This window comes from Chrysochloris asiatica, unplaced genomic scaffold (genome assembly GCF_000296735.1).
Source record: "Chrysochloris asiatica unplaced genomic scaffold, ChrAsi1.0 scaffold00007, whole genome shotgun sequence".
In the NCBI taxonomy this organism is placed as follows: domain Eukaryota; kingdom Metazoa; phylum Chordata; class Mammalia; order Afrosoricida; family Chrysochloridae; genus Chrysochloris; species Chrysochloris asiatica.
The window spans coordinates 33,472,483-33,500,194 of NW_006408525.1; the positions used below are offsets into that span (position 1 = coordinate 33,472,483).

At 42.4% G+C, this 27,712-nt stretch overlaps 1 protein-coding gene across 2 annotated transcripts in view; it reads left to right on the top strand.

Annotated features, from left to right (window-relative positions):
• The first annotated feature begins 13,677 nt into the window (after positions 1-13,677).
• TLK2 (tousled-like kinase 2) overlaps positions 13,678-27,712 on the top strand; it is a 158,007-nt gene continuing 143,972 nt past the window's right edge. Inside the window, exons 1-2 of one of the 2 annotated variants that reach the window (XM_006833556.1) lie at positions 13,678-13,831; positions 15,582-15,667. In XM_006833556.1, coding sequence (XP_006833619.1) covers positions 15,587-15,667 — 81 coding nt within the window. In that variant the 5' untranslated portion in view covers positions 13,678-13,831; positions 15,582-15,586. Of the gene's footprint in view, positions 13,832-15,578; positions 15,668-27,712 lie in introns of those variants that run through there. The other variant, XM_006833555.1, reaches the window with a different exon arrangement.

Genomic DNA, 27,712 nt, shown 5'->3' on the forward strand with positions numbered 1-27,712 from the left:
TCAAATGTCACATTATCAGAGCACTGACACCTGGCCAAGCACCCTTTATACTTACCCTGCTTGCCATTTCTCTGTGGCATTCACTGTCCCTGACATCTCATAATCAGGTGTTTATTGCCTATTTCTCCAATAGACTGCCAATACCGTGAGAGCAACTTTTGGCTTGGGCTCTGCTCTTGGTTTTTAAGCTGCCCATCTCACTACCTTCTACGTAAAAGACTAGCCACAGCTACTTGGTGACCCCATGTGTCAGCTGAACTGCTCCATGGGGTTTTCAAGTCTGTGATCTTTCAGAAGCCTCTCGTCCAAAATGTCTCTGTTAGGGTGGAACCACCTTTCAGCTAGCAGTCAAATGCTTAACTGGTTGTACCACCCAAGGACTCCATATCATTATTACAAGTACACAGAACACAGGACATATGCGATGCAGCGAAACTTACCATGGGGCCTGCTAGGTATCTGGTGGAGAGCATTGCAGGCAGGGGCAGATTCCGCAGGAAGTAAGGTGCATGAGTAATTGCTTTAAGAAGGATGAAAACAGAGCTGGTTCTTATAACTCAGAGGTTAAAGATATCCCAAATGTCCAAGTCTTCCAAACCGCTATACTCCAGCATAGAGGCTGGGATTTACAACACATTATGAAAGGGAGACCTAGAACTGGAAGGACTATATTAATTCACTGCACTGTGTAATCAATTCACTACAGATTAGTAAGTAACAAAGAAGCCCATGCTCACTTTGCCTACTAGGTACTCTATCCCTGTCTCCCCCTATCCCCTGCAAAAAAAAAAAAACAACACACCCAAACCCACTGACATCCAGGGTCACAACCGACTCGAAGGCTCTTAACAACAACAACAACTGCCATCCTGTTATATAGGGTTTCCGAGGCTGTAAATCTTTACGGGAGCAGAAAGCCTCATCTTTCTCCTGCAGAACAGTAGTTTCGAACTGCTGACCCTGAGGTTAGCAGCCCGATTCATAACCACTATGCTACCAGAGCGCCTTTCTTAAGAGCTGTTGTTCTTAAGAGCTGTCAAATTGATTTCAACTCATAGCGACCCTATTTAGAGTTTCCAAGGAGCAGCTGGTTCAAAACTACCATGGGAGAAAGATGAGGCTTTCTGCTCCTGTAAAGATTTACAGCCTCGGAAACCCTGTACAGGGTCACTATGAGTCGGAACCGACTCCACAGTACTTAACAACAACAACAAAAACAACAAGGAGCAGCTGGTAGGTTTGAACCGCCAACCTTGCAGTTAGCGGTCTAGTGCTTCTCACAGCACCACACCAGGACTCCTCTAGTCCAGGCAGAGGGATACTAAGTACAAAGGTCCAAAGGTGGGAGTGAGTCAGTGAGGCTGGAGTGGAAGAATTGGTGGGGGGAGGGAGAAGTGGAAGAGAAGTTAATTCCCACGGTTCCCCCCCCCCCCAATTCCAATTCTGTTCATCCCAAGTAATGAGGGAATGGAATTGACATTTTCTGAAATGATTTTGACTTCTAGAGGAGCACATTTTAGATGTGCTAAGTTTTAAAATGATTGCAGGCCAAGCGGTTTGCTAAGTGGTTTATATATGAGGGTTTGGTGTTATGTGCCATCGAGTCGGTTCCGACCCATAGAGACCCTGTATAGGGTTTCCGAGGCTGTAAATCTTTACGGGGAGTAGAAAGCCTCATCTTTCTCCCGCGGAGCAGCTGGTAGTTTCGAACCGCTGACCTTAAGGTTCGCAGCCCGATTCGTAACCACTACGCTACCAGAGCTCCTTGAGGGTAAGTCCAAACATATTGCTACAAAATCATAGAAAGCTTTATTAAACAAAACTATCAAAATGTTTGTTTCTGGACACATCCTTCATCTAGACTATACACTTCTGAAGAATGCTATCCTTTTTGATTCACACCACATCAAAATGGCAGCTTTGGCATCTCTGAGGGATTCAAATTGTGTTCCTTTTAAATGTTCTTTAAGTTTTGGAAACAAAAAGAAGTCTAAAGGAGCAAGATAAGGTAATGTAGGGTGGATGGGGTAAAGATTTCTCAACAGAATTCCGGTAAGACAGCTCTTGCTTGGCTGCCCCCCACCCCCCCAATGAGCATTAATATTCCTTAGGGCAACTTTCCTGGCCTTTTTCTCACAAATCCAGTTTTCCATTTTTTTAAAAAAACTTCTTCCTAGTAAGCCCCTATGATTGTCCTATGTCCTTTGAGAAAATCTATCAAGAGTACCCCTTTAGAATCCTAAATATAGTTGCCATAAGCTTCTGAATTGATCTCTTTGCCTTGAATTGACCCAGCGGATCCCTTCAGAAGCCACTGTTTGGTTGGATCTTTTCCTGTGAAGGCACTCTAATGAGACTGTTGTTAAGTGCCATCGCGTCAGTTCCAACTCATAGTGACCCTGAATAGGATTTCCAAGGCTGTAAATCTTTGCGGGAGCAGAAAGTCTCATCTTTCTCCTATGGAGAGGCTAGTGGGCTTGAACCACCAACTTTGTGGTTCAAACAGTACTTTATCCTCCAGAGCCATGGCACTCCCTAGTGAGACTGAGACAAGTGTATTATTGAGAGAATTTGCAGCCATCCACTGATTGATCTCGTAGTGTAGTGGTTACAAATCAGGCTGAGAACCTCATGGTCAGCAGTTCGAAACTACCAGCTGTTCTGCAGGAGAAAAATGAGGCTTTCTGCTCCCATAAAGATTTACAGCCTCGGAAACCCTGTACAGGGTCACTATGAGTCAGAACCGACTCCAAGGCACATCACAACAGCAACTGATTGAAAAGATATATTTAAACATGTTTTTTTTTTGTTAATAAACCTGTGTGTGTGAACTGGACCTTAGTAGCAATAGTTTTTTACTTGCCCAGATAGGGAAATAGAGGCATAAGAGGTCAATTAAGTGTCTCGAGGTCTCAGAACTCCTAGGTTGATGGGCTGACATTTGAACCTAGGCTGCTTCTCCAAGGATTTGTCATTTTGAGAAGTACTGGCTGCTGAAAGCGGGAGCTGAGAGAGAACTTACTGAAGTTGGAAAAATCAGGAACAATTTGGATAAGGTGAACTCACACTTCCTTTTCAAATTCTGGAATACCAGGACAAAGAAGGAACTTCTTTGAATAAAAGGAAGCATCACACCACAGGAGTTCTGGGGCTACAATCCCAGAGGCCCTTGCAAGGTTCTGGCAAAGCCATTTCCACAGCCTTTCAGGCTGTCACATGACACTAATGCAATGGAATGAAACGTGGAAAATCGTTTGAGGTTACGATGGTGGCTACACTCCAATTTTTCACATTTTCTAAGATTTGCTTACATAGAAAGCATTTATAAAACACACTGCTAATGCAATGGACAAGCCATCCCGAACCTTGCCACTCAGTGTGGTTGCCAGACCAACAGCAGCACCTCAGAACTAGTTACAAATGCAGAATCTCAGGCCTCAGCCCTGATTTCGTGAATCTGAATCTGCTCATTTTAGCCAGAGTCTCATGGGATGGGTATGCTCCTGAAAATTTGAGAAATGGAACTTGGTCTAGAGCAGGGGTCCACAAACTTTCCCTGTAAAGGCCAGGAAGTAAATCTTTTAGGCTTTGTGGACAGCACCAACTCTGCCCTGCAGCACAAAGGCAGCCAAACAGCACAGAAACAAAATGGTGCCTGTGTTCCAACCAAACTTTATGGGCCTCAAAAGTGGAAAGATGTTATTCAATTTTAACATCATGAAATATTCTATAGATTTTCTTTCAAACTTTTGAAGTGTAAAATTCATTCTTGGCTCACAAGTTAAACAAAAAGAGGCAGGGGACTGACTGGACCTTGAGACTGTCATTTGCTGACCCCTGGTCTGGACTACAACAATCATTCCCCAACTATACAAAGAATCCTTTTCATAAAATGAGGTGAGCATATTCTGTAAAGGTTACTAGACCTCCTACTCTATGTAGATTATTGTTGCTGTTAAGTGCCGTTGTTCCGACCCATAGCAACCCTGGGTAGGGCTTCTCAGGAGTGGCTGGTGACTTTGAACTGCTAAGTTTGCAGTTCAGTGCTTATCTTATAGCAACACACTAGGGTTCGTGTATGTAGATTGTTGTTGTTAAGTGTCGTTGAGCCCATAGCAACCCTGAATAGGGTTTTTGAGGAGTAGCTGGTGAGCTTGAACTGCCAACCTTGTGGTTCAAACTGACTTTTCAGTCCAGTGCATTAACCCACAGCACCATACCAGGACTCCATATGTAGATTAGTCTACTTTTAACTCTGATCTCCTGGCCATCCTTAATGTGTCCTTTACTAAATCATTTTGATCTTAATGGAACCCCCTACAGTTGGGCCCACCACTTGTCTGTCAGGTTGTCTTATGTCAGGTTGTTGTATTTTAAATACCACCAGGGTCATCCATGGTGGACAGGTTTCAGTGGCGCTTCCAGACTAAGACAATGAAGAAGGAGAGGCGGACCACTTCTGGTTAACTACTGAAAACCTTATGGATAGCAGCAGAAGACTGTTAGATATAGTGCTGGAAGATGAGCCCCTCAGGGAACTGCCTCCTCAACTTAAGTCTGACTTGAATGATGTGGATGGAGCAAGGCTTTTGGGACCTTCATTTTCTGATGGGGGCACAACTCAAAGTGAGGAGAAACAGCCGCAACCATCCTTTAATAATAGGAACATGGAGTGTACAAAGTATGAATCTAGGAAAATTGGAAGTTGTCAGAAATGAAATAGAATGCACAATCATTGATATCCTAGGCATTAGTGAGTGGAAATGAATAGGTATTGGCCATTTTGAATCAGATAATCATATATTATTATGTTGGGAAGGACAAATTGAAGAGGAATCCTGTGGCATTCATTGACAAAAAGATCATTTCATATCTGTCTTAAAATACAATGCTGTCTGTGATAGGATAGTATCCATACACCTATAAGGAAGGGCAGTTAATACCACTGTTATTCAAATTTATGTACCAACCACTAAAGTCATTGATGATGAAGTTGAAGAATTCTACCAACTTCTTCAGTCTGAAATTAATCAAACATGAAATCAAGAAGCTTTGATAATTACTGGTGATTACAATGAAAGACTGGAAACAAGGAGGAAGGATAAGTAGGAAAATTTGGCCTTGGTGACAGAATGATGCTGAAGATCTCATGATAGTATTTTGCAAGACCAATGACTTATTCAATGACAATACCTTTTTTCAACAACATAAATGGAAATTATACATGTGGACCCCACCAGATAGAAGACACATAGGAATCAAATCATCTACATCAATAGGAAAAGACAATAGAAAGCTCAACATCGTTGGCTAAACAAGGCCAGGGGCTGACTGTGGAACAGGACATCAAATGCTCATATGCAAGTTTCGGCTGAAGCTGAAGAAAATCAAAGCAAGTCTATGGAGTCCTGGTGTAGTGCTGTAGGATAAGTACTGGACTGCAAGGTCAGTTTGAACCGCAAGCTCAGCGTTTCAAACTCATTCACATATAGTGTCGCTATGCGTTGGAACTGACTCGATGGCACTTAGCAACAACAACAAATGAGAGCCAAAACATGATCTTGAGTATATCTCCCCCTGAATTTAGAGACAATCTCAAGAGCAGATTTGATACATTGGCACTAATGACAGAAGACCAGAGGAGTTGTGGGATGATATGAGGAACAACATCCATGAAGCAAGAAAAAGGTCATTAAAAAGACAGGAAAGGAAGACTAAAGTGGGCGTCAGAAGAGACTTTGAAACTTGCTCTTGAATGCAGAGAAAGAAATTAAAGCAACTGGAAGGAATTATGAAGTAAAAGAGCTGAACAGAAAATTTAAAGGACAGCTCGAGAAGACTAAGTACTATAATGAAAGGTGCAGATGATATAATCTTGCTTACTGAAAGCAAACAAGACTTGAAATACTAACTGATGAAGATCAAGATCAGTATGGGTTGCACCTCAGTGTAAAGAAAACAAAAATCCTCACCACTGGAATAATAAACAACATCATGATAAATGGAGAAAAGATTGAAGTTTTCAATGACTTCATTTTGCTTGGATCCATAATCAACATTCATGGAAACAGCAGTCAAGAAATCAAATGCTATATTGCATTAGACAAATCTCTAAAGTGTTCAAAAGCAAAGATGTCAGTTTGAGGACTAAAGCGCCCCTGACTCAAGCCATGGCATTTTAAACAACCTCATATGTGTGTGAACATTGGACATTGAATAAGAAAGACTGAAGAAAAACTGATGCATTTGAGTTATGGTGTTGGAGAAGAATATTACAGGTGCCATGGACTGCCAGAAGAACAAACATATCTGTGTTGGAAGAAGTATACCAGAACGCTCCTTAGAAGCCAAGATGGCCACACTTTGTCTTTCATTCTTTGTATGTATTATCAGGAGGGACCAGTCCCTGGAGAGGGACATCATGCTCTGTTGAGTGGTGGGACAGCGAGAAAGAGGGAAACCCTCCACGAGATGGATTGGCACTGTGGAAGTAACAATGGGCTCAAGCGTAGCAGCAATTGTGAGGATGGCACAAGACTGGGTGGTGTTTCGGTCTGTTGTTCATAGGGTTGCTATGAGTTGGAACCGACTGGACAGCACTTAACAACAAACAACAATAACAATGAAATGTGCCAAGACCTCGAGTTAGAAAACCAAAAGGGAAGAACACGCTCAGCATTTCGCAAGCTGAAAGAACTGAAGAAAAATTTCAAGCCTCAGGTTACAATGTTGAAGGATTCTATGGGCAAAAAATTGAATAATGCAGGAAGCATCAAAAGAAGATGGAAAGAATACATAGTTGCTGTACCAAATATAATTGGCCGATGTTCAACTATTTCAAGAGGAACCATATGATCAAGAACTGATGATACTCAGGGAAGAGGTCTAAGTTGCACTGAAGGCATTGACAAAAAACAAGGCTCCATGAATGGATGGAATACAAATTGAAATATTTCAACAATTTTTGTCTATAACAAAAAATCTGGAAGACAGCTACCTGACCTATTGATTGAAAGAGATGCATATTTGTACTCATTCCAAAGAAAAGTGCCCCCAGTGGAATGTGGAAATCATCAAACAACATCTTTAATATCACATGCAAGTAAAATTTTGCAGAAGATAACTAAATATGGTGGCAGCAGTTCATCTACAGGGAGCTGCCAGAAATTCAAGCTGGATTCAGAAGATGATGTGGAACAAGGGATATTATTGCTGATGTCAGATGGATTTGGGCTGAAAGCAGAGAATACCAGTAAAATGTTTACTTGTGCTTTATTGACTATGCAAAGGCATTGGACTATGTGTATCTTAATAAAGAGGAAGACCCTCAATGAGATGGATTGACACAGTGGCAGCAATAGTGGGCTCAAACATAACAATTGTGAGGAGGGTGCAGGACTGGGCAGTGTTTCCTTCTGTTGTACCCAGGGTCCCTATGAATTGGAACTGATTCAATGACACCTAACAACAGTTGGGTAATTTAATTAAGGGCAGCCTGGTTGTGGGGAAAGTCTTGGGTTGAGGGTCAGATAGGCAAGCTGTGTGACTGCAAAACCTTCTACCTTCTCTGATATTCAATTTCCTTCTACATGAAATGGGAGTACATTCCCTTCTCCCTGAAGCACACAAGGTCTGACATTTGCCAGTGTCTGGTATGTAGTATTCATCTTAGTTCTCTCCCTCTCACCTCCTCTTTGTTCTCCTTCAAACTTCCCTTGTCTTCCTTGTTCAGTAATATTCAAATTTATTCACAGCCTACAGTCTTATAGTTCTTTAAGAAAATTTGAGAGTTGTTCCCAGCTACCTCTCCACTCATTGAATCATGTCTCTTCTTTTCTGACTTGCCTTCCTACCTCTAACCGGAGTGATCCCCTTCTTTCCTCTCTATAGGCATGGGGTTCAGACTAATGTGAAAAGTCAATGGAAGAAGTGATACATAACAAAATATACTTTTCTAGTTTGCATAAATATAATGTGTTTACTGTTGTCCCCCACTTTTAAAGTTTTCTGAGAAAGATCAATGTATAGGATTCAGTACCCAAAGTTAGATTTAAGTGGGATTTATTTTCTTTTGCTCCTCTATTTATCTACTTTATATTTCATCCATTGGGAAGGAACACACAATGCAGGGGAAAAAAATTAGTAAAAGGAAGACGTAGCATTTGGGGTGGGAGTTGAAAGAGGAAACTAGACAAGGGAGGTTGCTCTCCAGGAGAGACTAGGAAGATTGTTCTAGAATCAGTGGGCTGAGGGGAAGAATGCAGAACTTGATAACTGAAGAAAACGGTGTCAAGGAGACTTGCTTAGGAAGAGTTTCTGAAGCAACTTGGGCTAGAGGAGGAGATAAAAAGCTGAGAGATAGAGCGACTGGTGGAGTCTCTATGGAGGATTAGATCTGTTATATATCAGTTTTTAATTTGCAGAGTACTTTCATTGTAAATAAACGGACACTTTCCCATGTATTAGGAGCCAGGAGAACACAAAAATGACGTCAACAGACGGTTTGAACAACAAAACACCCAACACCAATAACAAATGCCTGCTGTGTGTCAGGCACAGCTATACGGCACTTTCCATCATTATTTCAATGAAAAGACAGAGCCACTCTAGGAAATAGGAATCCAGGTGACAGTCTTCACTTCTGAGGTGAAAAGATGGGACTGGAACCCATAGTGACTTTACGAGTTCTACACGGTCCTGCCTGTAGTCACTGATAGTGGAAAAACCACCTTCACAAAATCCCGTATTTCTTCAGACCATTAAAAACCTCAATTTCTTGAGCATGTGGGAACGATAGCATTAACAGATCAAGTAGCTTCTACGCTTTTTTCTCTACATTTTTAACAAATGCAATGTTTTCATTAAAAAGATACCGAATCCTTGTTATGAAGAAAATAATACCACTAATAAAGACTCAGTATATTGGCAGACTGGTTTCTGAGGTTGAAGTCTATGCTGCCAAATTAGTCCAATAACAAATGTGTAAATCTATGTGTGGAAATGTGAAGCTATATTTGGGGACCATTTATTCAGGATTATGATACCAGACACATTTATTCCTCTACCAGTCTAGTCGGGTTTTAACATCATTTTATGGATAAAGACACTGAGGCTTAGATGAGCCGTAAGATCTTGTTTGCGGCTACACAGCTGGTAAGGGTCAGGGGTTAGGTTTTACTCAAGGACCTTGACTAGGAAGCCTGTCCAATGAACCACCACACTGCAGTTTCCTCTCACGAAAGGACTAGAGGAGCAGTAAAGCAATCAAGATTCCTGAACACTGTCAACCTGCTCAGTATCCTATGCCACACTCTTTGATGATGGATCTTGTGGAATATTCTAGAAGTTGCTAGATAATAATTGGTATGGTACCAGTTATAGAGTATAGAGCTGGGAGTGAGGACAACTCTTTGCAAAGAGGGTTAAACTACTCTAGTTTGACCCAGAACATCTTCTCCATGAGCTATCTGGAAACAACCAGCCAACCTAAAAAACACAGAAGACCAGGGTGGTTAGTTTGAAAATAAACGTTAGGAAAACACTGACTACCTGAATTTTTCTTTTAGAGATTGATATACGCATATTAGCATATTATAGGTTATATGTCCAGTAGTCCTGGTGTGGTGCTGTGAGTTAATGCACTGGACCACAATGTCAGTTTGGACGGCAAGGTCAGCAGTTCAAGCTCATTAGCTGCTTCTCAGAAACCCTATACAAGGTCACTATGAGTCGGAACTGAGTCAACAGCACATAACAACAACAACAAAGTACTCCAACTAAATACTGTTAAACTGTAACCCAAAGTTTCCCAAGTTATTCCATCAATGTGACTGTATTTCCTTTGTTGCTGTTGTTATGTGCTGTTGAGTAGGTTCCAACTCATAGTGATTCTCTATAGGGTTTCTGAGGCTATAAATCTTTATGGAAGCAGAAAGCCTCATCTTTCTCCCATGGTATAGCTGGTAGTTTTGAAATGCTGACCATGAGACTAGCAGCGCAATTCGTAAAGTGTATTAATGTATGGCGATCTGCAGAGCACACCTTTGGGAACAGAAGCAGTGTGCAACATGTCCGACTCTGCGGTCCTTTCTATGCTATGACTATGAATCTGGGGCTAGACATTCATTCCCCTGAAGGTAGGAACCATCAGATGATCAATGTGTACATCTTCCAGTCCTATCATTGAAAAGCCATCCACAGCTGGTAGGAATTGGGTCTTTGAATAAGAAGCTTATCACCATTTGCCATTCCATGAAAAATGGAGTCAAACACATTTTAAACAAGTTGGTTATGTACCCAAGGTTAAGTGACATTATAAGAGAACCATCTGATGTTAGTATTTCTTTTGAAAATATTCCTCTTTCTCTGGGAAAGAGTAAGTTAAATTTTTCTATATCCTTTGGCCTTCTGTTGATATTTGAGATTCTCATTTATATGATTCTTATAAATGGAAGCACCCAATCTCAGTGGTAAGCAGATTTATTAAATTCCTATAGGCAATTCCTAGTGGGATGGGTTTTAGACTGGGATTGTGAATAGGCCCGCCAGTGTGAATGCTTTGTAACACAAAGAACCGCTAGAAAAAGTGAGATTAACAATCTTTTTTCCCTTTGTTCCAACCAATACTTTCAAAAATTGTTTTTTAAATGCTCTGGTAGCATAGTGGTTACAAATCGGGCTGCGAACCTCAGGGTCAGCAGTTCGAAACTACCAGCTGTTCCACGGGAGAAACATGAGGCATTCTGCTTTCATAAAAATTTACAGCCTCAGAAACCCTGTATAGGGTCCCTATGAGTCAGAATTGACTCCACGGCACATAACAACAACAACAACATCATCATAGACTTTTAGACTTGGAAAGAAGATTTTGGAAGCCTTTTAGTCTAAAACCTCCCTTCACAGAAGAGGTTGTTGTTGTTGTTAAGTGCTGTCGAGTTGGTTCCGACCCACAGCGACCCTTTACAGAGTTTCCAAGGAGCAGCTGGTAAGTTTGAATCACCAACCTTGGAGTTCAAACTGAGCCCAGAGCAGTACAGCAGGACTGAAAAGGTAGAGGAAGCGTAAAACAGTTAGGTAGCTGACCCATGTAGCTCATCTGTGGAAGAGCTGGACTGATTCTGTTCAGAGCCATTTCTTTCATTTTCTCATTTAAGACATTCCAGTATCCTGGACTGCTAATCACAAGGGCAGAAGTTCAAACCCACCATATAGCTGCTCCTTGGAAACCCCACAACAAGGTTCAAATAAGGAATTACTTCCTTGATGATTCCCTTTAATGAAAGCAACTGCCACATTTGCTTTTCTCTAAGACACTGGGATTGGGGGTGGTGGTGGGGGTAAGGCAAGTCATGTGCTTACTAACAGCTCTTTGGTTCTCTCGCCCTATCAAGAAGTGTGAAGTCTGTGGGTGGGGTAAAAGGTAGAAGGTTGAGTTCACCCAGAGGCACTTGGAGGAAGGGTCAAAAAAATCAACCATAGAAAAAATATATATGGAGCACAGTTCCACTCTGACACACACAGGGTCACCATGAGTCAGACCCCCAGCAACTAGTTTATCTTGGAGAGTCTGCTGTCCCTTGATAGCCCTCCCCCTTCCGTCCTTTTTGGACCCTCTCTTCCCAATGTGGTGAGTCCTGGTGTGGCGCTGTGCTGTGGACTAAAGCACTGGATTGCAAGGTCAGCGGTTCACTCGCCAGCTGCTCCCTGGAAACCCTATACAGGGTTGCTATGAGTCTGACTCGATGCCACTTAATAGCAATAGCTTCCCAATTTGCCTTCTCCATCTTTAGTTATCTTTGGAAAAAACGTGTGTGCATTTTCTAGGTAGTCTGGGATCCGGATGATGAGGACTCTCAGTTTAATGGAATTTTCCCATAGTGCTTCAATTTGCCTGGAGGGCTTGGAAGGTTTGAGAACAAAAACTAATTTGCCATCCATTGCCCTTTCCAGTTATTTCCAGCTAATACAACATGGTCGTTTTGAAATAAGGGCAGAAACTCCACTTGGAGTACTATCGTACCCCTGGAAAAGTCCAAGGCTATTTGTTGTCCAGAATCTGATTTATTCCCCCTCGGGTTCCCCTGTAGTCTTTAAGTCATCTTCAGACATCTGATCAAGGAACCATCAGAGGAAAAGAAAATGTTGGATATTTGCACTGAAGTCAGTTTCCTGGCCCCTGGGGAGTCGGTGGAGAACGTGATTTTTTTCTTTAGCGCTTGGTGATCACAGTGGGCGCCTTTTCTTATGTAGGGAGCCTCGCTTTGCTGCAGGGGCTACTGCATCCTAGAGCTCACCGTACCTTTCTCGTTCCTAAAAAGAAATTCTGAGAGGCAGGCCTGTTTTTTCCATTCGAGTACGTCCCCTCGTATCCCTTGCGTACCAGGAGGACCGTGTTTTTTTTACCAGAGGTTGAAATGGAACCTCTCCCTGGGTGCTCGGAGAGAGTCCCTTTGGGGCAGCGCCCCCCCTTCCGGAGGGCAGCATCCTGGTGGGGGTGGGGGCTCAGCTTTGATCCCAGGGCACCTTTTGTCCCTGGAGACGCCCTGCCAACCAGGTATGTGGAGGGTAAGTGCTACTCGTTTTCCAGGGCGGCAAGTGTGGGCTTGGGAGCGGGAAGGTCTTTTTGGAGAGCCGCGGGGAGTGGGAGCCGGCGACCATGGGTGGGCATAACGAACTCACTAACAGGGCGGGCGTCTCCGGGGAACTTCGGGCGGGGTCCATCGGCTCCTGACTTTCTTCCTCTAAATCCATCCCTAGGCAGAGCGAGCCCACTGTTAACCCAAACTCATGCTGTTGAGAGATTAGGGGGGCGCGGGGTTCCGGGGAAGGCCAGGCTAGGGCGGCGAGGCCCCTGCATCGCTGGCCCGTGGCCCCAGGCGTCCGCCCTACTTCTCCGCCAGGGTCGGTCCCGCGGGGCGGGGGCCGGTAACACAAAGACGGTGGCAGGACCTCAGGGACTCGGGCAGCAGGGCGGGCCCAGGCCAGTCGCGGGGCGCCCCCGGGGCTGCCCGACCTCCCCTTGCGTCGCAGGTCGGCTGCCGGCGCCTCTCAGCCGCCCAGCCTCAGCCACTCCGCAAGGCGGCGGCCTCCTCAGTCGGGCGCGGGGTCCCCTTGTTAACCCCTGCCCGCCAGCCCGGCCGCTGATTGGAGGAGGCGGGGCGCCGGGGCAGCGGGGACCCCTCCACCTTCCTTCTCCCCTCCCCCACCGCCGACTCTTCCCCCACCCCCTCAGGCCCCCCCCCCGCCTCCCAGCCGTGCAAATCTCGCGAGGAAACACGCGGTTTCACTAGTGTGTTTACACCGATCACTACTAATCCGGACCGAACCGATCCGGATTAAGGGGCCGGAGGCGGGTCCCAGGCATCAGCGGTTCCGACCCCCCACCCTCCGCGCCGCACCCGAGTGGCCCCCAGCCGAGAGGCCCCCACCTCCTAGCCCGGCTTGGGTCCTCCTGCGCCTCCCTTGGCCTTTGTCCGGCGCCAGGAGGCCGGTCCCGCGCCCCCCGCGGCCGCCCGGGCCCGGGACGGCGTCGGGCGCCTGGCTCTGTACGCGAGCCCGGGGATCTGCGGCCTCCGCGGCCCCCCTCCCCCGCCCGCCCTCCCCCCCCCCCCCCCCCCCTCCCCCGCCCGCCCTCCCCCCCCCCCCCCCCCCCTCCCCCGCCCGCCCTCTCGTGGAGCCCGGCGCCGGCGGCTGCTCGGGCGGGGGGTTGCGGCGTTCAGGAGAGGCCCCGGCTCCGCCCCGGGCCTGCCCAGGGGAAGAGCGAAGCGGCCCGCAACCGGGTCGGGTCGGGGCCCCTCCCGGGAGGAGCGTGGAGCGGCGGCGGCGGCGGCAGGTGAGAGGCTGAGCCCCGAGCGGGGGAGAGCGTCGGGCCTGAGGCATTAACCGTCCCGGAGACCCCCTAGGCCTTGAGAGGCTGCGGTCGGGGCCCACCCGGGGGCCGGGGCCGGGCCGCAGCTCCTGGTGTTGAGGCGGAAGCGGCTCCCTGAGGGCTGCGGGTCGCCGAGGGGCCGGGCCGAAGATGGGGGAGGCCCAGGCTACCCCGGTCTGGGAGTAGGGCCGGCGGGCGGCGGGGAGAAGGGGCTCCCTAGCAGCTGGAGTCTCCGGCAGCCACCCGGGCGCCCCCGAGGGCTAGCTCGCCCTCCCTCCGTGACAGGTGGGCCTGGAGTTGGGGAAAAGTTTGGAGCCGGCGGGCCGCGAGGGGTGAGGGGACCAGGCCCCATCTGTGTGGCTTCCCAAGGCTATGGGCCACAGGGAGGCTCCTGACCCGGGCCCCGCCAGAATGAGACAGGCGATTTCCTTAACACGAGATGACATTAAGTGGAATAACCGCCAGGGCGTCTTTTTCCGGGCCTGTCCTGGGCTTGGAGTCCCGGTAAAATGTTCGAGGGACCCTGGGGTTGAAGGGAGGCAGCAACGTCTGCTTTTCTGGCCTCGATTAGGCATTCTAAGTCGACAGGCGAGGAAACTCACCCTGCATCTCCTGTTCTCTTTTTCTTTCTTTCTTTTAAAAAGATGCCTTTGTACCCTTCCTAGAATTTCCTACTTGTGGATGTGGGTGTGGGTGGGTGGGTGAAACTTTTAATTTGTCTCCTTTTCATTCCCCTTTGCCCCCAGGCCCTCAATCCAGGAAGGAAAATGAAACTGGAGGACTTGTAGGGCTTGTTACCGGATATTGTGGAGTTGTTAGATTGCAGACAAATGTTGGCTTCATGCTGTCAGGGAACTTTTAAATCATGCCAGTCATTCCAGTAGTATTCTAGATAGTGGTATGCTCCCCTTTCACCTTAATATTAAAGAGGTTTCCTATGAGTTATAAGAGTTGATCTTTTGCATAGGATGGACATGTTCTTGAAAGTAGCCTGAGCATTAATTGGTCCTGGGAGGAGTTTAAAAATGGTGTCCTCCTGCCCCTCCTGGCTAGAAGGAGCTGAAGCAGATGTGCAGAGTCTCAGAGAAACCTATTGCTCCTGGGAGGGGTCCAAAAAAAGATTTTGTGAAGGAATGGAGCTAGATTGAACCAGGGTGGCTGCAAGTTGATGGTTTTGCTGTGGGCTCCTTATTAAATTAAAAATAATGCCTTTTTTTTTTTTTTTTTTTTATGAGCTCCTGTGACTTCTTTAGAGAAAGGAGTTATATGTAGCATCTGATTAATGCTCTGTGCTTTTTAAATGATTATTAATCGTCTATAGTTTAAGAACTAGTTTCAGTGTGTTTGTGAAAGGAAAGTCAAAAATACTCAGCTCCACAAGTTGATGGAAGAATTTTCTTTCTGCAAGCTAGTTCTTAATATTGTTTTTCCTCACTATCCAACTCCCCCTCACACCCACAGACACACACTTCACCTTTGACAGAGATTCAATGAAGAGTCTTCTGCTGTTAAAATCAATAATCAAAAATAGAAGGGGACTTCTTTGGTGCTTCCTGACTTAAATGCACCACTTGGTGTAACATTGTAGTTTATCGCTTGCATGTGACAATGCAGCAAAAAACTGCTGTAAGTTTTGTCATGTCTAAAAATTGGTTTTTTCCTTTTGTAGTGTTTTGGTCTCATCGCTTACTTTTTGTTTGTTTGTTTTTTTCAGTAGAAATGATGGAAGAATTGCATAGCCTGGACCCACGACGGCAGGAATTATTAGAGGCCAGGTTTACTGGAGTTGGTGTTAGTAAGGTGAGTAAAATGATAACAAGCATTGTTTATGGTCTAAACACAGAAAAAATGATTCAGAACAGTTTGGGTTTCCATGTTGTTAGTGGGATCACAGGGAAGAGGGTTTGACTAATGGTTCTAGTGAACTTTGACATCCTGCCAGTCATTCCGATAATCATTTAACAGTGTGTTTGAAGGTGTTCAACATGGGAGTATATACTTCTTTTTTACCTTATATGAGAGATTTATCAAGGTATTTATTGCAAGAATACTAACTTGATGCCTGTGTAGAGTCTATGCCATGTTAAAAGTATAAAGCACTGTAGAGCTTCAGTACACTGGATTTTCTCAAGTTTCATGGTATCCTGCCCACTGCTGTTGAGTCCATTGGACTCATTGTGATAGAGTAGAACTGCCCGGTAGGGGTTCTAAAACTGCAACATCATTGTCCCTCCGAGTGACAGGTGGGTTCTAATGGCTGGCATTTTGGTTCATCACTAAGCACTTTAACCGTTGTGCCACTAGGACTCCTTATATATAATGAAAGGGATAATTTCAATTTTTATATTGGTAGAGCACAGTAGCTTACATTGTTATACAAGTTATTAAGGGTTTTAGAAATTAAAAAATAATGAATTCTGCATGATTTAGGTAGCGTTTTCAGGATCTTCAGTCCTTTTAGACCATGTATCTAAAGAACAGCAAGTGAATACTATGATCGTCACAGTCCTTCTCAAGCAGTTTCTGTTATAATTGAATAAATTTTTCCCCCCGAACACTGATATTCAGAAACCTGCCACTGCTGTGTCTCTTGGCTCAGCAGATTCTTTCTGGTTACACCTGCAGACTGATTTCTGTCTTCTCCTAGTTTTAGCTTTTGTTCACGGTTTTTATTTTTGTCATGTGGTGAATGAAGTAAGAGCAAGCCCTTTTGATGAGCAGTGTGGCAGTCAGGTAATGTTACAACTTCATGGGCATCCTAGGCTAGTGGCTATTTCACTCCTTTGCTCACAGCGTGATTTTAGTATGACATGTGGAAAAATTTTCATGATTTTGATACAATACGTCAAACATCTATGATGATGTTTTATTTAACAGCTTCACCAATCCAAGATTGTTCCATTACTTGTGTTGGAGATACATGAATTTTTGATCTTTGACTTCATGGGATAGATTTCTTCCTATGTTTTGTAAGGAATCCTATTCCTCATAGCCAGCACCATAGGGATTACTACCTTTAGGCTTATCATCATCATTTTCCTGTGGTCCACAGCCTGATAATTATTTCGTAGAAACAATTCTACACGTTAGTCTCATATTTTGGCTAGCAGTTTCTTACAGAAGTTATTGTTCAAGGTTTAGTTGGAAAAACCAGACTCTGGTAGGTCTCATCATTTTGGTGATCTGGGATACCTTGATGACTTTTATTCATTTGACAGATATTAAGTGCCTGCTGCATGCTAGACATTGTGCAGGCTGTTAGGGATGAGGGAGAGAAGAGACTGATGAGAGCTATCGAAGCTCTGTCAGAGTGCTTTGGGAACACAGGATTCATTGCACATTTTGAAGTTCTTGATTTCTTTGGGCACTAAACTGACTTTTGTAGCACTCTGGATTGGCTGTACACCTGGGTATATAGTGTATAGTACTGATTATTGAACTTCCGTGTACTGATGTAAATTCTCTGACGTCTATGGCCCTGAGCACCAACTAGAAGTAAGCAGTGTATCTGAGTATCAAACTCATCTTTAGTTCAAGTGATTATCTCAGAAAGACTTGCTGTCTCCTTTAACTTGGCAATTCCGGATAAGGCTCCTGTTCATGTCTGTCTGTTCAGTTGGCTGCCTATTGAGTAAAAGTGAGTTTCCATTGCTATGTGTTAGGCTGTTTTTATTATACATTGTTCATAGGTTCATGATGGCTATAGATTCTTGATGGGACAGGTCGTCAGTGATGGGCATGCATGAGTGGTGCATCTGTATTTTGCTGCCTATGTAACAAAGGTGCCAGCATATTTTAATATAGTGACCTAGTGATTTAATAGAATGTTCTATTTTAGTGTCTGTAAAGGAAACAGTTAATTTATGTCCAGTTGTTTTTAATGCCATTTGTTGTATATTATTTTGATGTTTCTGGTCATGGTAAGTAATTGATTACAGTAAATATATTTTTTCAGAGACTACCAAGAGAATCTTTTCCCCACAGCAAAAAAATTGTAAAGAAATGAACAAATTCTTCTGTAGTTTGCCAAGTTAGGAAGAGGAAAAGAATCTCCATTTTGTATGACTTCTTTTACCTGCAAGACATCTTAGCTCTCCGGCCATTGATTTATTTGAAATGGCAGTAGGGAGGGGATGTTGGTACTAGGTGAGAGGGTGCTTTTGGGAAAACACCTTCTCCTAACCTTGAATTCTTCATCCTGGTCATCATTTTTCACTGAGGATGTTGATGTTGTTGATGGCCGATTTCTGTTTTGCAAAGATCAAGAGTGTCAGCCCTTGCTCCAAATGGGAGAGCAGAGTGACTTGCCTGTGATAGTGCCATCTAGTGGGACTTGTGCAGCCTCATGGGCGGCCTCCTTTCTCCTAACTGTTCCTCAGACTTGCAGTACTTGTTGGTGTCCATAGAAGGAAGAAAGTCAGTGCCACTGTGGAAGCTTTCCTAGTGGACAAGAGTGTTAGAAAGAACTGCACTTCCTGAGTGTCACAGATCTGTCATGTTGCTTCCAGTTTTGACACCTGTAAATTAGAAATAATCATAAAACTTGAACTGAAACAAAATGGCCAAGTACCCACATGTGTTACTTAGATTTTCAGTTGTTCATTACTTATATTTTTCTTGCATGCTTCCTTTGTATACGCTCAGTTTTTCTATTAGCACGTTAAGTTCCTATCGACAGACAGTTACACGGAAAGTTACTTGTTTGAGCTTTGGGATGCGCTCTCTGGCTTTTGTGTAAAGGTATTTTTTGGCATTTGTGAGTTGATGGTTGGGGAAGTAGCCTCCTGTGTCGGTAGGGACTCTCTTCCTCTAGCTGCCACTTTTAGGAGATAGTCATGTTCTTAGCATTCCTTTTTTTACCTTATGGTAAAGTGTGTGGTTGCTAACCAAAAGTTTGACTGTTTGAACCCACCAGGAGAAAGATGTGGCAGTCAGCTTCTGTAAAGATTTCAGCTTTGGAAGTACTCTGGGGCTGCTGGACTCTGTGCCTTAGAGGGTTGTTATGAATTTTGGTTTGGGTACGGTTCAGTTCATTTGTGAGTCTGCATCTTCAATTCATTTTGACCTGACATGGGAGCTACTTTGTTTCTAACAATTTCTTCCTTTAAACACTTGAATAATCCACTTAAGTTAATGTGGAACAGACTGTACCCTATATTCATAAGGATAGGTAGTCTCTGTGATTCTGGTGACCATGTAAAAGTATGTGGAATTTATGTGGAATTTATGCACTGTTAAATATTAATGGTAGTAAATACTTAGTACTTCTTATGTTCCCTGTGTTGTTCTATGTGCTTTAATATGATAAAATCAGTAAGAAGTGAATTTAGGTCTTTTATAACTGGGAACTTTGCTATTATCAGACCTCCACTTAATCAACTCATTGGACTCATGGACATTTTCTATCTTTTTACAAGATGTAACTGACTGATACCCACTGCACTGCTCCACCAGTTGAATGAAAAATGAATAATCCATTTTTGACCATTTGGACTTTTTATTGTAATCACAAAATTGCCTAAATCAATGATACATAATTGCAAAATGAAAGAATACTCTTTCTTGGAAAATGAATTTAGCTGCCTTGGGAAGACTAAATGTAAGGTAACTAAAAAGGAAATATTTGTGAAAAATGATTTTAAAATCAGGACGAATTCTTCCTTTAGATCCTTGTCACCTATCTTTTAAGTACTTGCTTCTCTTGTAAAGAAACTGAAACTGGAATTTTCAGATGCTGCACGATAGGTGATAGGTGTGGTTAGTATAAGAGAGTGTGGAACCATTATCAGTGGATCTGTAATTCAAAAGACTTTAACTCCTGTGTCAAAAGATTAGCAAAAGAATGTGGACTTAATCTTTTTTGATTATTGGTTCAGTCATTGGTTTCAGTTTTGAATAACAAGGATCCATGCAGTTTATGATAATTAGTAAAATAGCAAAATGAGAAGCCACAAGAGTGGGACTGTTTGTTTTGGTGCTACAAGAGTCTCTCCTTTAGCTCAGGATCACAGTTTGGGGGCAGGGGCTTTATAAAGCTGAATTAACATAACACAGTCCACAAAGAATGTGTTTTGTATCCTGCTTAGTTGAGTAGGAACTGGGGTCCTAAAAGCTGAGTAGCCATCTGATGTGCAACTATTAGTCTCTCCTTTTCTGGAGCAAAGAGGAGTGAAGAAAACCAAAGATTCAGAGAAACAATCCAAAGACTGGTGGACCACATGAATCCCAGTGTCCACGACCCTGAGACCAGAAGAACTAGATGGTGCCTGGCTACCACTGCTGACTGCTCTGAAAAGGGATCACAATGGGAAGGCCTTACTAGATTGGGAGAAGAATGTGGAGCAAAACTGAAAGTCATAAAAAGACAGTCTTCCTGATATGATAGAGACTCTGGAACACCTGAGACTATGGCCCTTAGACACCTTTCAAGCCTAGAATTGAATTTGGCCCCATGACTCAGTTTTGAGCCAAACAAGAGACACAGGCCCATAAGGTGAACAATAACGCGAGGGAGGTACGGACTCTGTAGAACAATGAATATACAAGACCAAAGGTAGCATTTGCCTAGGAATAAAGTTCAGGAGTCCCGATGTAGTGCTGAGCGCTAATGTGCTGGACTGCAAAGTCAGTTTGATCTGCAAGGTCAGCAGTTCAAGATTACCATCTACTCCTCAGAAACCTATACATGTCACTATGGGTCGGAACCGACTTGATGGCACTTAACAGCAACAAAGTTCAGAAGGCATGAAGGGATAGGAAAGAAGGATGGATGGAAATGATAAACACAGGGAGGCGGTGGTAAGAGTACTGTTGGAAGGTGGGGATTTCAGTCAATATCTTGTAACAAAATGTGTATGAACTGTTGAGTAGAAAACCAATTTGCCCTGTAAAATTTTCACCCAAATCACAGTGAAAAGTAAAAAAATAAATCTTTATTTTACAGATCCTAAAGCAAACATGATAACTTTTTTTTAGCATTCACAGGCTTTGGTATCACTTAGATATTTGATACCATTTTAAAGAAAAATGATGTTTTTCTACTTTTAAAAAATTTGTAATTCTGGTGAAGTACCACTTTAAGTGATCAAATTTTACATCTGAAAATATACCTCTGATACCTTTCTCTCCTGACATGTAGTTAATTGCTTCAATTACAAGATTTCAATTATGGATAACAGCTAACAGTGTTAATTGTTTCACACTTGAATGGCTTTTATTTTTGTTTGTGTTTTGTCTTCTTTTAATATATCTAGGTGTTTTACATTTAATTTATGATTAAAAACAAACAAACAACTTAGACGCATTGTTGTCGACTTGATTTTGAGTCATGGTGACTCTGTAGGACACAGTAGAACTATACCTTAGCGTTTCTAAGGCTGCAAGTCTTCACAGAAGCCGACTGCCGCATCTTTGCAGTGGAGTGCCTAGTAGGTTTGAATTATCAGTGCGCTAACCAGGGCTTCATAATTCACATTTGTTGTTGTGCATTGTTGAATCAATTCTGATTCATAGTGACCCTGGATAGGGTTTTCCAAGGCAGCAAATGGCTTTGAACTGCTAACCTTGCAGTTTCCCATCCAGTGCTTATCTGACAGGGCTACACCATGACTCAGTTCATGATTGTTGTTGTTGTTAAGTGCCGTCGAGTCGGTTCCGACCCATAGCGACCCTGTACAGGGTTTCCGAGGGTGTAAAATTAGGCGATCTCAATAAACATGTTGTTGTTAAGTGCTGTCAAGTTGATTCTGACCCATAGCGACCCTGTAAAGGGTTTCTAAGGAGCAGCTGGTGATTTTATTTGTGTATTTTAAGATTTATGTTAACAACTTTGCTATACTTGGCTCTATGTTCTTTTCCCTTAGTATTTATGTGATCAAATTTCAGCTCCTATCACTTCTTTCTCTTGAAGTTCTCAAACATTTGTCCACCCCCATTGCTATTGCTTTAATCCAGACCTCTTCATTTATGGACTGATAAGGGAAAGTCAAAAAGTATTGCTACAGAACCATAGCCCCTTTATTAAACACATGAACCACACATTGACTCCATAGAGGATAAGAACCGGGCCGCTGACTGCAGAGTCACAGTTTGAGCCTAACTGCTGCTTTGCAGAAGAAAGATGATGCTTTCTGCTCCCACAGAGATTTACAGCCTCAGAAATGCTATACAGTGTGTCACTGTGGATTGGGATCAGCTCAGTGGCACTTAACAACAGTGACCATCACAATGTGAAGATACTGTCTCTTGACACATTTTCCACAAAGGTGTTTTATGATTCTGAGTGTGGTATTTCCATCTCCAACCCTTCCCTAAGAGCTCTACTTTTTGATTTACATCATGTAAAAACAGCAGTTTTGGCATCTTTGAGGGACTCAGATTGTGTTCTATTTAAATATTCTCTCAGTGTGGGGAGCAAAAATGTCTGAAGGGGTAAGATCAGGGCTGAACGGGTGGATGGGATAAGGTTTTTCAACAAAATTCTCATGGCTCCGCACTTGAATAATGAGCTGGTGCCTTGTCATGATGGAAAAGAACTCCCCATCACAACTTTCCTGGCCTTTTTCCTCACCAGCGCAGTTTTTAATTTTCCTGAAAATTCTTCCTAATAAATAAGCCCCCTTGAGTGCCCTGTGTTTTTTGAGAAAATCGATCAAGATTAACAATTTGAAATCCCAAAGAACAGTTGCTTTGACTTTCTGAACTGATCTCTCTGCCTTGAATTGAACTGACCCAGCAAATCCCTTTGGAAGCCACTGTTTTACTTGGACCTTTTTGTGTTGTTCTTGAAGGCACCCTAATGAGAATAAGACAAGTGTATCACAGAGGCATGTTAAACATGTTTTGTTTGGAATAAACCTGTGCATGTGTGAATTGGAATCCATTGGTAGCAATACCGTTTGGTTTAGCCAAAGGTTGGAGGTTTGAATCCATTCAGAGGCAGCTTGGAAGAAAGGATTGGCAGTGGACTGAGAACTCAGCCACTGAAAACCCTGTGGAGCACTTTGACACACATGGGGTTGCCATGCTTTGGAATTGACTAGATGGGGACAGGTTTTTCTTAATTCTTTCTTTTTGCTGCCACCAATCATTTGTAAAAGTACCAATACAAGGGAGTCTTGATGTGATACTGTAGGATAAGCACTGGACTGCTAACCACAAGGTTGAAGGTTCAAACCCAGCAGTTACTCCTCGGAAACCCTAGACAGGGTAGCTCTTGAGTTGGAACTGACTTGATGGCACTTATCAACAAAAAACAACACAAAAGGACTTAAGAACATTTGTGGAAAATTGAGTTAAAAGAAGTTCCCTCATACTATTCACTTGCTTTGATGTCTCTCTATTGCCTGTTAGATAACGAAACGTCATGGCTAATAGTCCCCTTTTCCACCCTATGAATCACTGTGTGTCCTGCCACCTCAAACTATTACTGATCTTTTAGCCTGTAATACTTAGCAAGCATGCTCATGGTATATCCTCTACTTTTCCTTTGTTATTTACCTGGTGAACTTTTAGGTTGCTATTGAAAGCATATTCCAGATGTCTTTTCCTTGTAGCTTTTCCAGATACCTAGATGCATTGTCTCATCAGCACTTGACCTACATTTTTTATAACCCATATCATTTATTTGTCCCCTACTAGTCTCCATGAATAGAATCCTGGTGTGGCGCTGTGGGTTAATGCACTGGACTGCTGTCAGTTGAACTGCAAAGTTGGTGGTTCAAACTCAACAGCTGCTCCTCGGAAATCCTATACAGGGTCGCTATGGGTTGGAACCGACTCGACGGCACTTAACAACAACAAGTCTCCATGAAAATTTATATGATAAATTACTTACTTCTACTGTTCAAATGCTCAACACGTTAAATAAATCTTGGTTGAATTGGAAATAGGTTTGTTGTTGTTAGGTGCCATTGTTTCAATTCCAACTCAGTAACTTCATGTACAACAGAACAAAACACTGCCTGGTCCTGCCCCCTCCTCACAGTCATTGCTGCATTTTGAGCCCATTTTTGCACCCACAGTACCAATCCATCTTGTTGAGGGGCTACCTTTTTTTCACTGACACTCTACTAAAGTCCTCCAGGGACAAATTAGTTCATTTTTCTGGCAGTCCATGCGTGGTGTATTCAGTATTCTTTGTTAACACCATAATTCAGATACATCACTTCTTCTTTTGGTGCCCTTATTAGTTGTCCAGTTTTTTGCATGCATATGAGGCAGTAGTGAAACTGTATTTATTTATGTATTTTTATACTTTGAAGAGATCTTTTGCAGTAGATTCACCAAATGTAATATGTCATTTGATTTCTTAAGTGCTGCTTTCTTGGACAGTGATTATGATTCCAAGTAAAAAGAAATCTTTGACAATTTTAGTCTTTTCTTTTATCATTATGTTGCTTTTTGGCCCAGTTGCAGGGATTTTATTTTCTTTATATTGAGATATAATATACAATGATTTTCATCAGTAAGTGCTTTAAGTCCTTTTCACTGTTAACAAGCTCGGTTCTGTCATCTACACATAGCAGGTTGTTAATGAACCTTCCTCTAGTCCTGATGCTGTGTTTTTTATATGGTCCGGCTTCATGGATTCTTTGCTTAGCTAACAGATTGAGTAAGTATGGTGAAAGGATATAACTGGTACACACCTCTCTTGGTTTTTAATCATTCAGTATCCCCTTGTTCAAACTACTGTCTCTTGGTCTATGTACAGATTCTGCATGAGCATAATTAAGTGTTACGGAATTCCCATCCCTTGCAATGATATCCATAATTTCTTATGATAAGCACTGGACTTCAAACTACAAGATCTGTGGTTTGAGCTGCCATCTTCTCTGTGGGAGAAAGATGAGGCTTTCTGCTCCCGCTAAGACATAAAGCCTTGGAAAACCCTATACATAGTTGCTATGAATTGGAACCAACTCAGTGGCACTTAGAACAACACAGTTGAATGAATGCCTTTGCATAGTAAATAAAACACTGGTAAAACTTTTTTTCTCTGCTTTCAGCCGATATCTTTCTGACGTCAGCATTGACAAATAGAGTTATCAGTCATATAGGCATAGCAGCTATGTTGTACTTTGTTTGCTCTTTGTTTTAATCTAGTCTGACAACTTTTTTTCTTTTAAGATTTAGTTCATTAACATTAATGTATTGGCATTTGGGAATAAACATGTCTTTATTTTCTTTCTAAATCTTATTCTTTGTTTACCTTCTTTTGGAATGATTTTTTTTCTCTCCGTTTATTGGTTGGTTCTCTATGAAAGATATAAGAACTAAGCATTCTCATACTTTCTTTTTCCTCTACCTTTAAATTTTTCTCTGTTATAATACGTGAAGTGATAGTTTTTTTCTAGTTTGAAAGCTATATGTGCTTTATATTCTTTTAGCTGTTACCATATATTATAACATATATCTGTAATTCTGTTGCACAAGACTTCTTTAAAGTATTCAAGAGCAAAGATACCAGTTTGAGGATTAAGGTGTGTGTGGCCCAAGCCATGGTATTTTTAATAGCTTCATATGCATGTGAAGTTGGATAATGATAAAGAAGGTCATAGAAGAATAGATGCATTTGAGTTACGGTATTAGGGAAGAATATTGAGGATATATGTCAAAAAGTACCATCCTGTTTTCCACAGGGTTGCACCATTTTGCAGTCCCACCAGCAGTGTCGGAGGGTCTCAGTCTCTCCACACCTTCTCCAACATTTGTTTTCTGTTTTTTTTTACTTTTTCTATTAATGTTTAGGTATGATGATATCTCTATCTCATTGTTATTTTGATTTGCATTTTTCTAATGGGTCTGACTGAAGGCACTTAATAATAACAGTGATAATGGCTATTGATTACATTTCTTCATATGTTTGTTGGCTGCTCTAATGTCTTTGGTGAAGTATCTGTTCATCTTTGCCCATTTTTTAATTGGATTATTTATCATCTTCTTGTTGAGGTCTTGTAATGATCTATAAATTTTAGAGAGTAGTTCCTTGTCTGAAATGTCATCACCACAAATTTTCCTAGTCTGTAGGTTCTCTTTTTACTGGTTTGGTGAAATATTTTGGTGCACATAGTGTCTAATTTTTAGGAGGTCCCAGTCATTATTTTGTCTTCTGCTGTTTGTGTGTTTTCAGTTATTTATGTCATATATAAGAGCCCCTAAGTATGTCATTGTTTTTCATTGGTGATCTAGGTTTTACATTTAGTTCTATGTATGGTGTGAGATGTGGGTCGTGTTTCTTCTGCAAATGAATTTCCAGTTTTGTCAGCACCATTTATTGAAGATACTATCACTTCTCCCATTTAATGTGTTTTGGCCCTGTGTTAAATATCAACTGATTGTAGGTGGGTGGATTTATTTCTGAGTTCCCACTTCTGTTCCATTGATCTATGTGACTTCAGTTGTTCAGTATCAGACTGTTTTGACTACTGTGGCTGTGTAGTAAGTTTTAAGATTGGGAAGTGAGAGACCTTCTACTTCGTTTTTTTTAAATAATGCTTTGCTATTCCAGGTCTCTTTCCTGTCCATATAAAGTTAGTGATTAGCTTTTCCATCATTAAAGAATGGTGTTGGAATCTGAATTGGGATTGTATTGTATCTTTAGATTGATTTAGGTATTGTTGACACCTTCACAATGTTACGTCTTCCTATCCACGTGCATGCTATATTCTTAACTTTTTGTAGGCTACTTTTGGTTTCTTGTAGTGTTTCGTAATTTTTTTTTTTTTTTGGTATAAGTCTTTTGTTTCACAGGTTAAATTTATTTCTAGGTATTTCTTTTTTGGGTGGCTATTGTAAATGGTAAGGAGCTCTGGTAGCGTAGTGGTTACGTGTCGGGCTGCCAACCTCAAGGTCGTCAGTTCGAAACTACCAGCGGTTCTGTGGGAGAAAGATGAGGCGTTCTGCTCCTGTAAAGAGTTACAGCCTCAGAAATCCTGTGCAGGGTCACTATGAGTCGAAACCGACTCCACGGTATTTAACAGCAACATTGTAAATGGTACTATTTTCTTTTTAGAGATTTCTTTATTAGTGTAAAGGAATCCACTTGATTTTTTTTGACTGTTTTATTGTAAATTATGTGATGGTTTACATGGGAGAACATTAGCTTTACATTCATCCTATCATATATTATTGTTTCATTGCCATGGTTAGAATTCCCTCCATGCATCATCAACCAACCAAAGGGTACACCCCACATTATTTTTAGGTCTGTCCAAGTTTTCTATTTCCAGTATATGTTAGTTTGGGTAGGGAGTGTATTGCCAGAAATTTGTCAGAATACAATTCTTTGTAGTATTCTGTTATCTTTTTTATTTCCATTAGTTCATCTGGAATGTTTTTTTCTTTTACCTGAAGAACATCCCATGTAATTCCTCTACTGGTATTACTAGTAATTAAGTCTTCTCATTTTATCTGCCTAAAAATGCATATTTAGGCTTTTCTTTCTTAAAAGGGTATATTTGTTAGATTTAGGATCCTAGGTTGGTGTCTTAGGTAGTTTTCTAGGGAAGCCAAACCGGTGAAATACATACATGCACATGTTATTGTTAGTACTGTTGAGTCGGTTCCAACCCATGGACCCATGGCAACCCTGTATAGGGTTTCCGAGGAGCGGCTGGTGAGCTTGAACCATGAACCTTGCAGTTCAAAGTGACTTGGCAGTCAAACCACAGCACAACATAAGAAACGTGTGTGTATGCCGTTGAGTCAGTTTCCCAACTTACAGCTTACCCTGTACCGGGTTTCAGAGGAGCAGCTGGTGGGTTTGAACCACTGACCTTGTGGTTCGAAGTCCAGCACCACACTAGGATTTATATATATATATTGTTGAGTGCCGTTGAGTTGGTT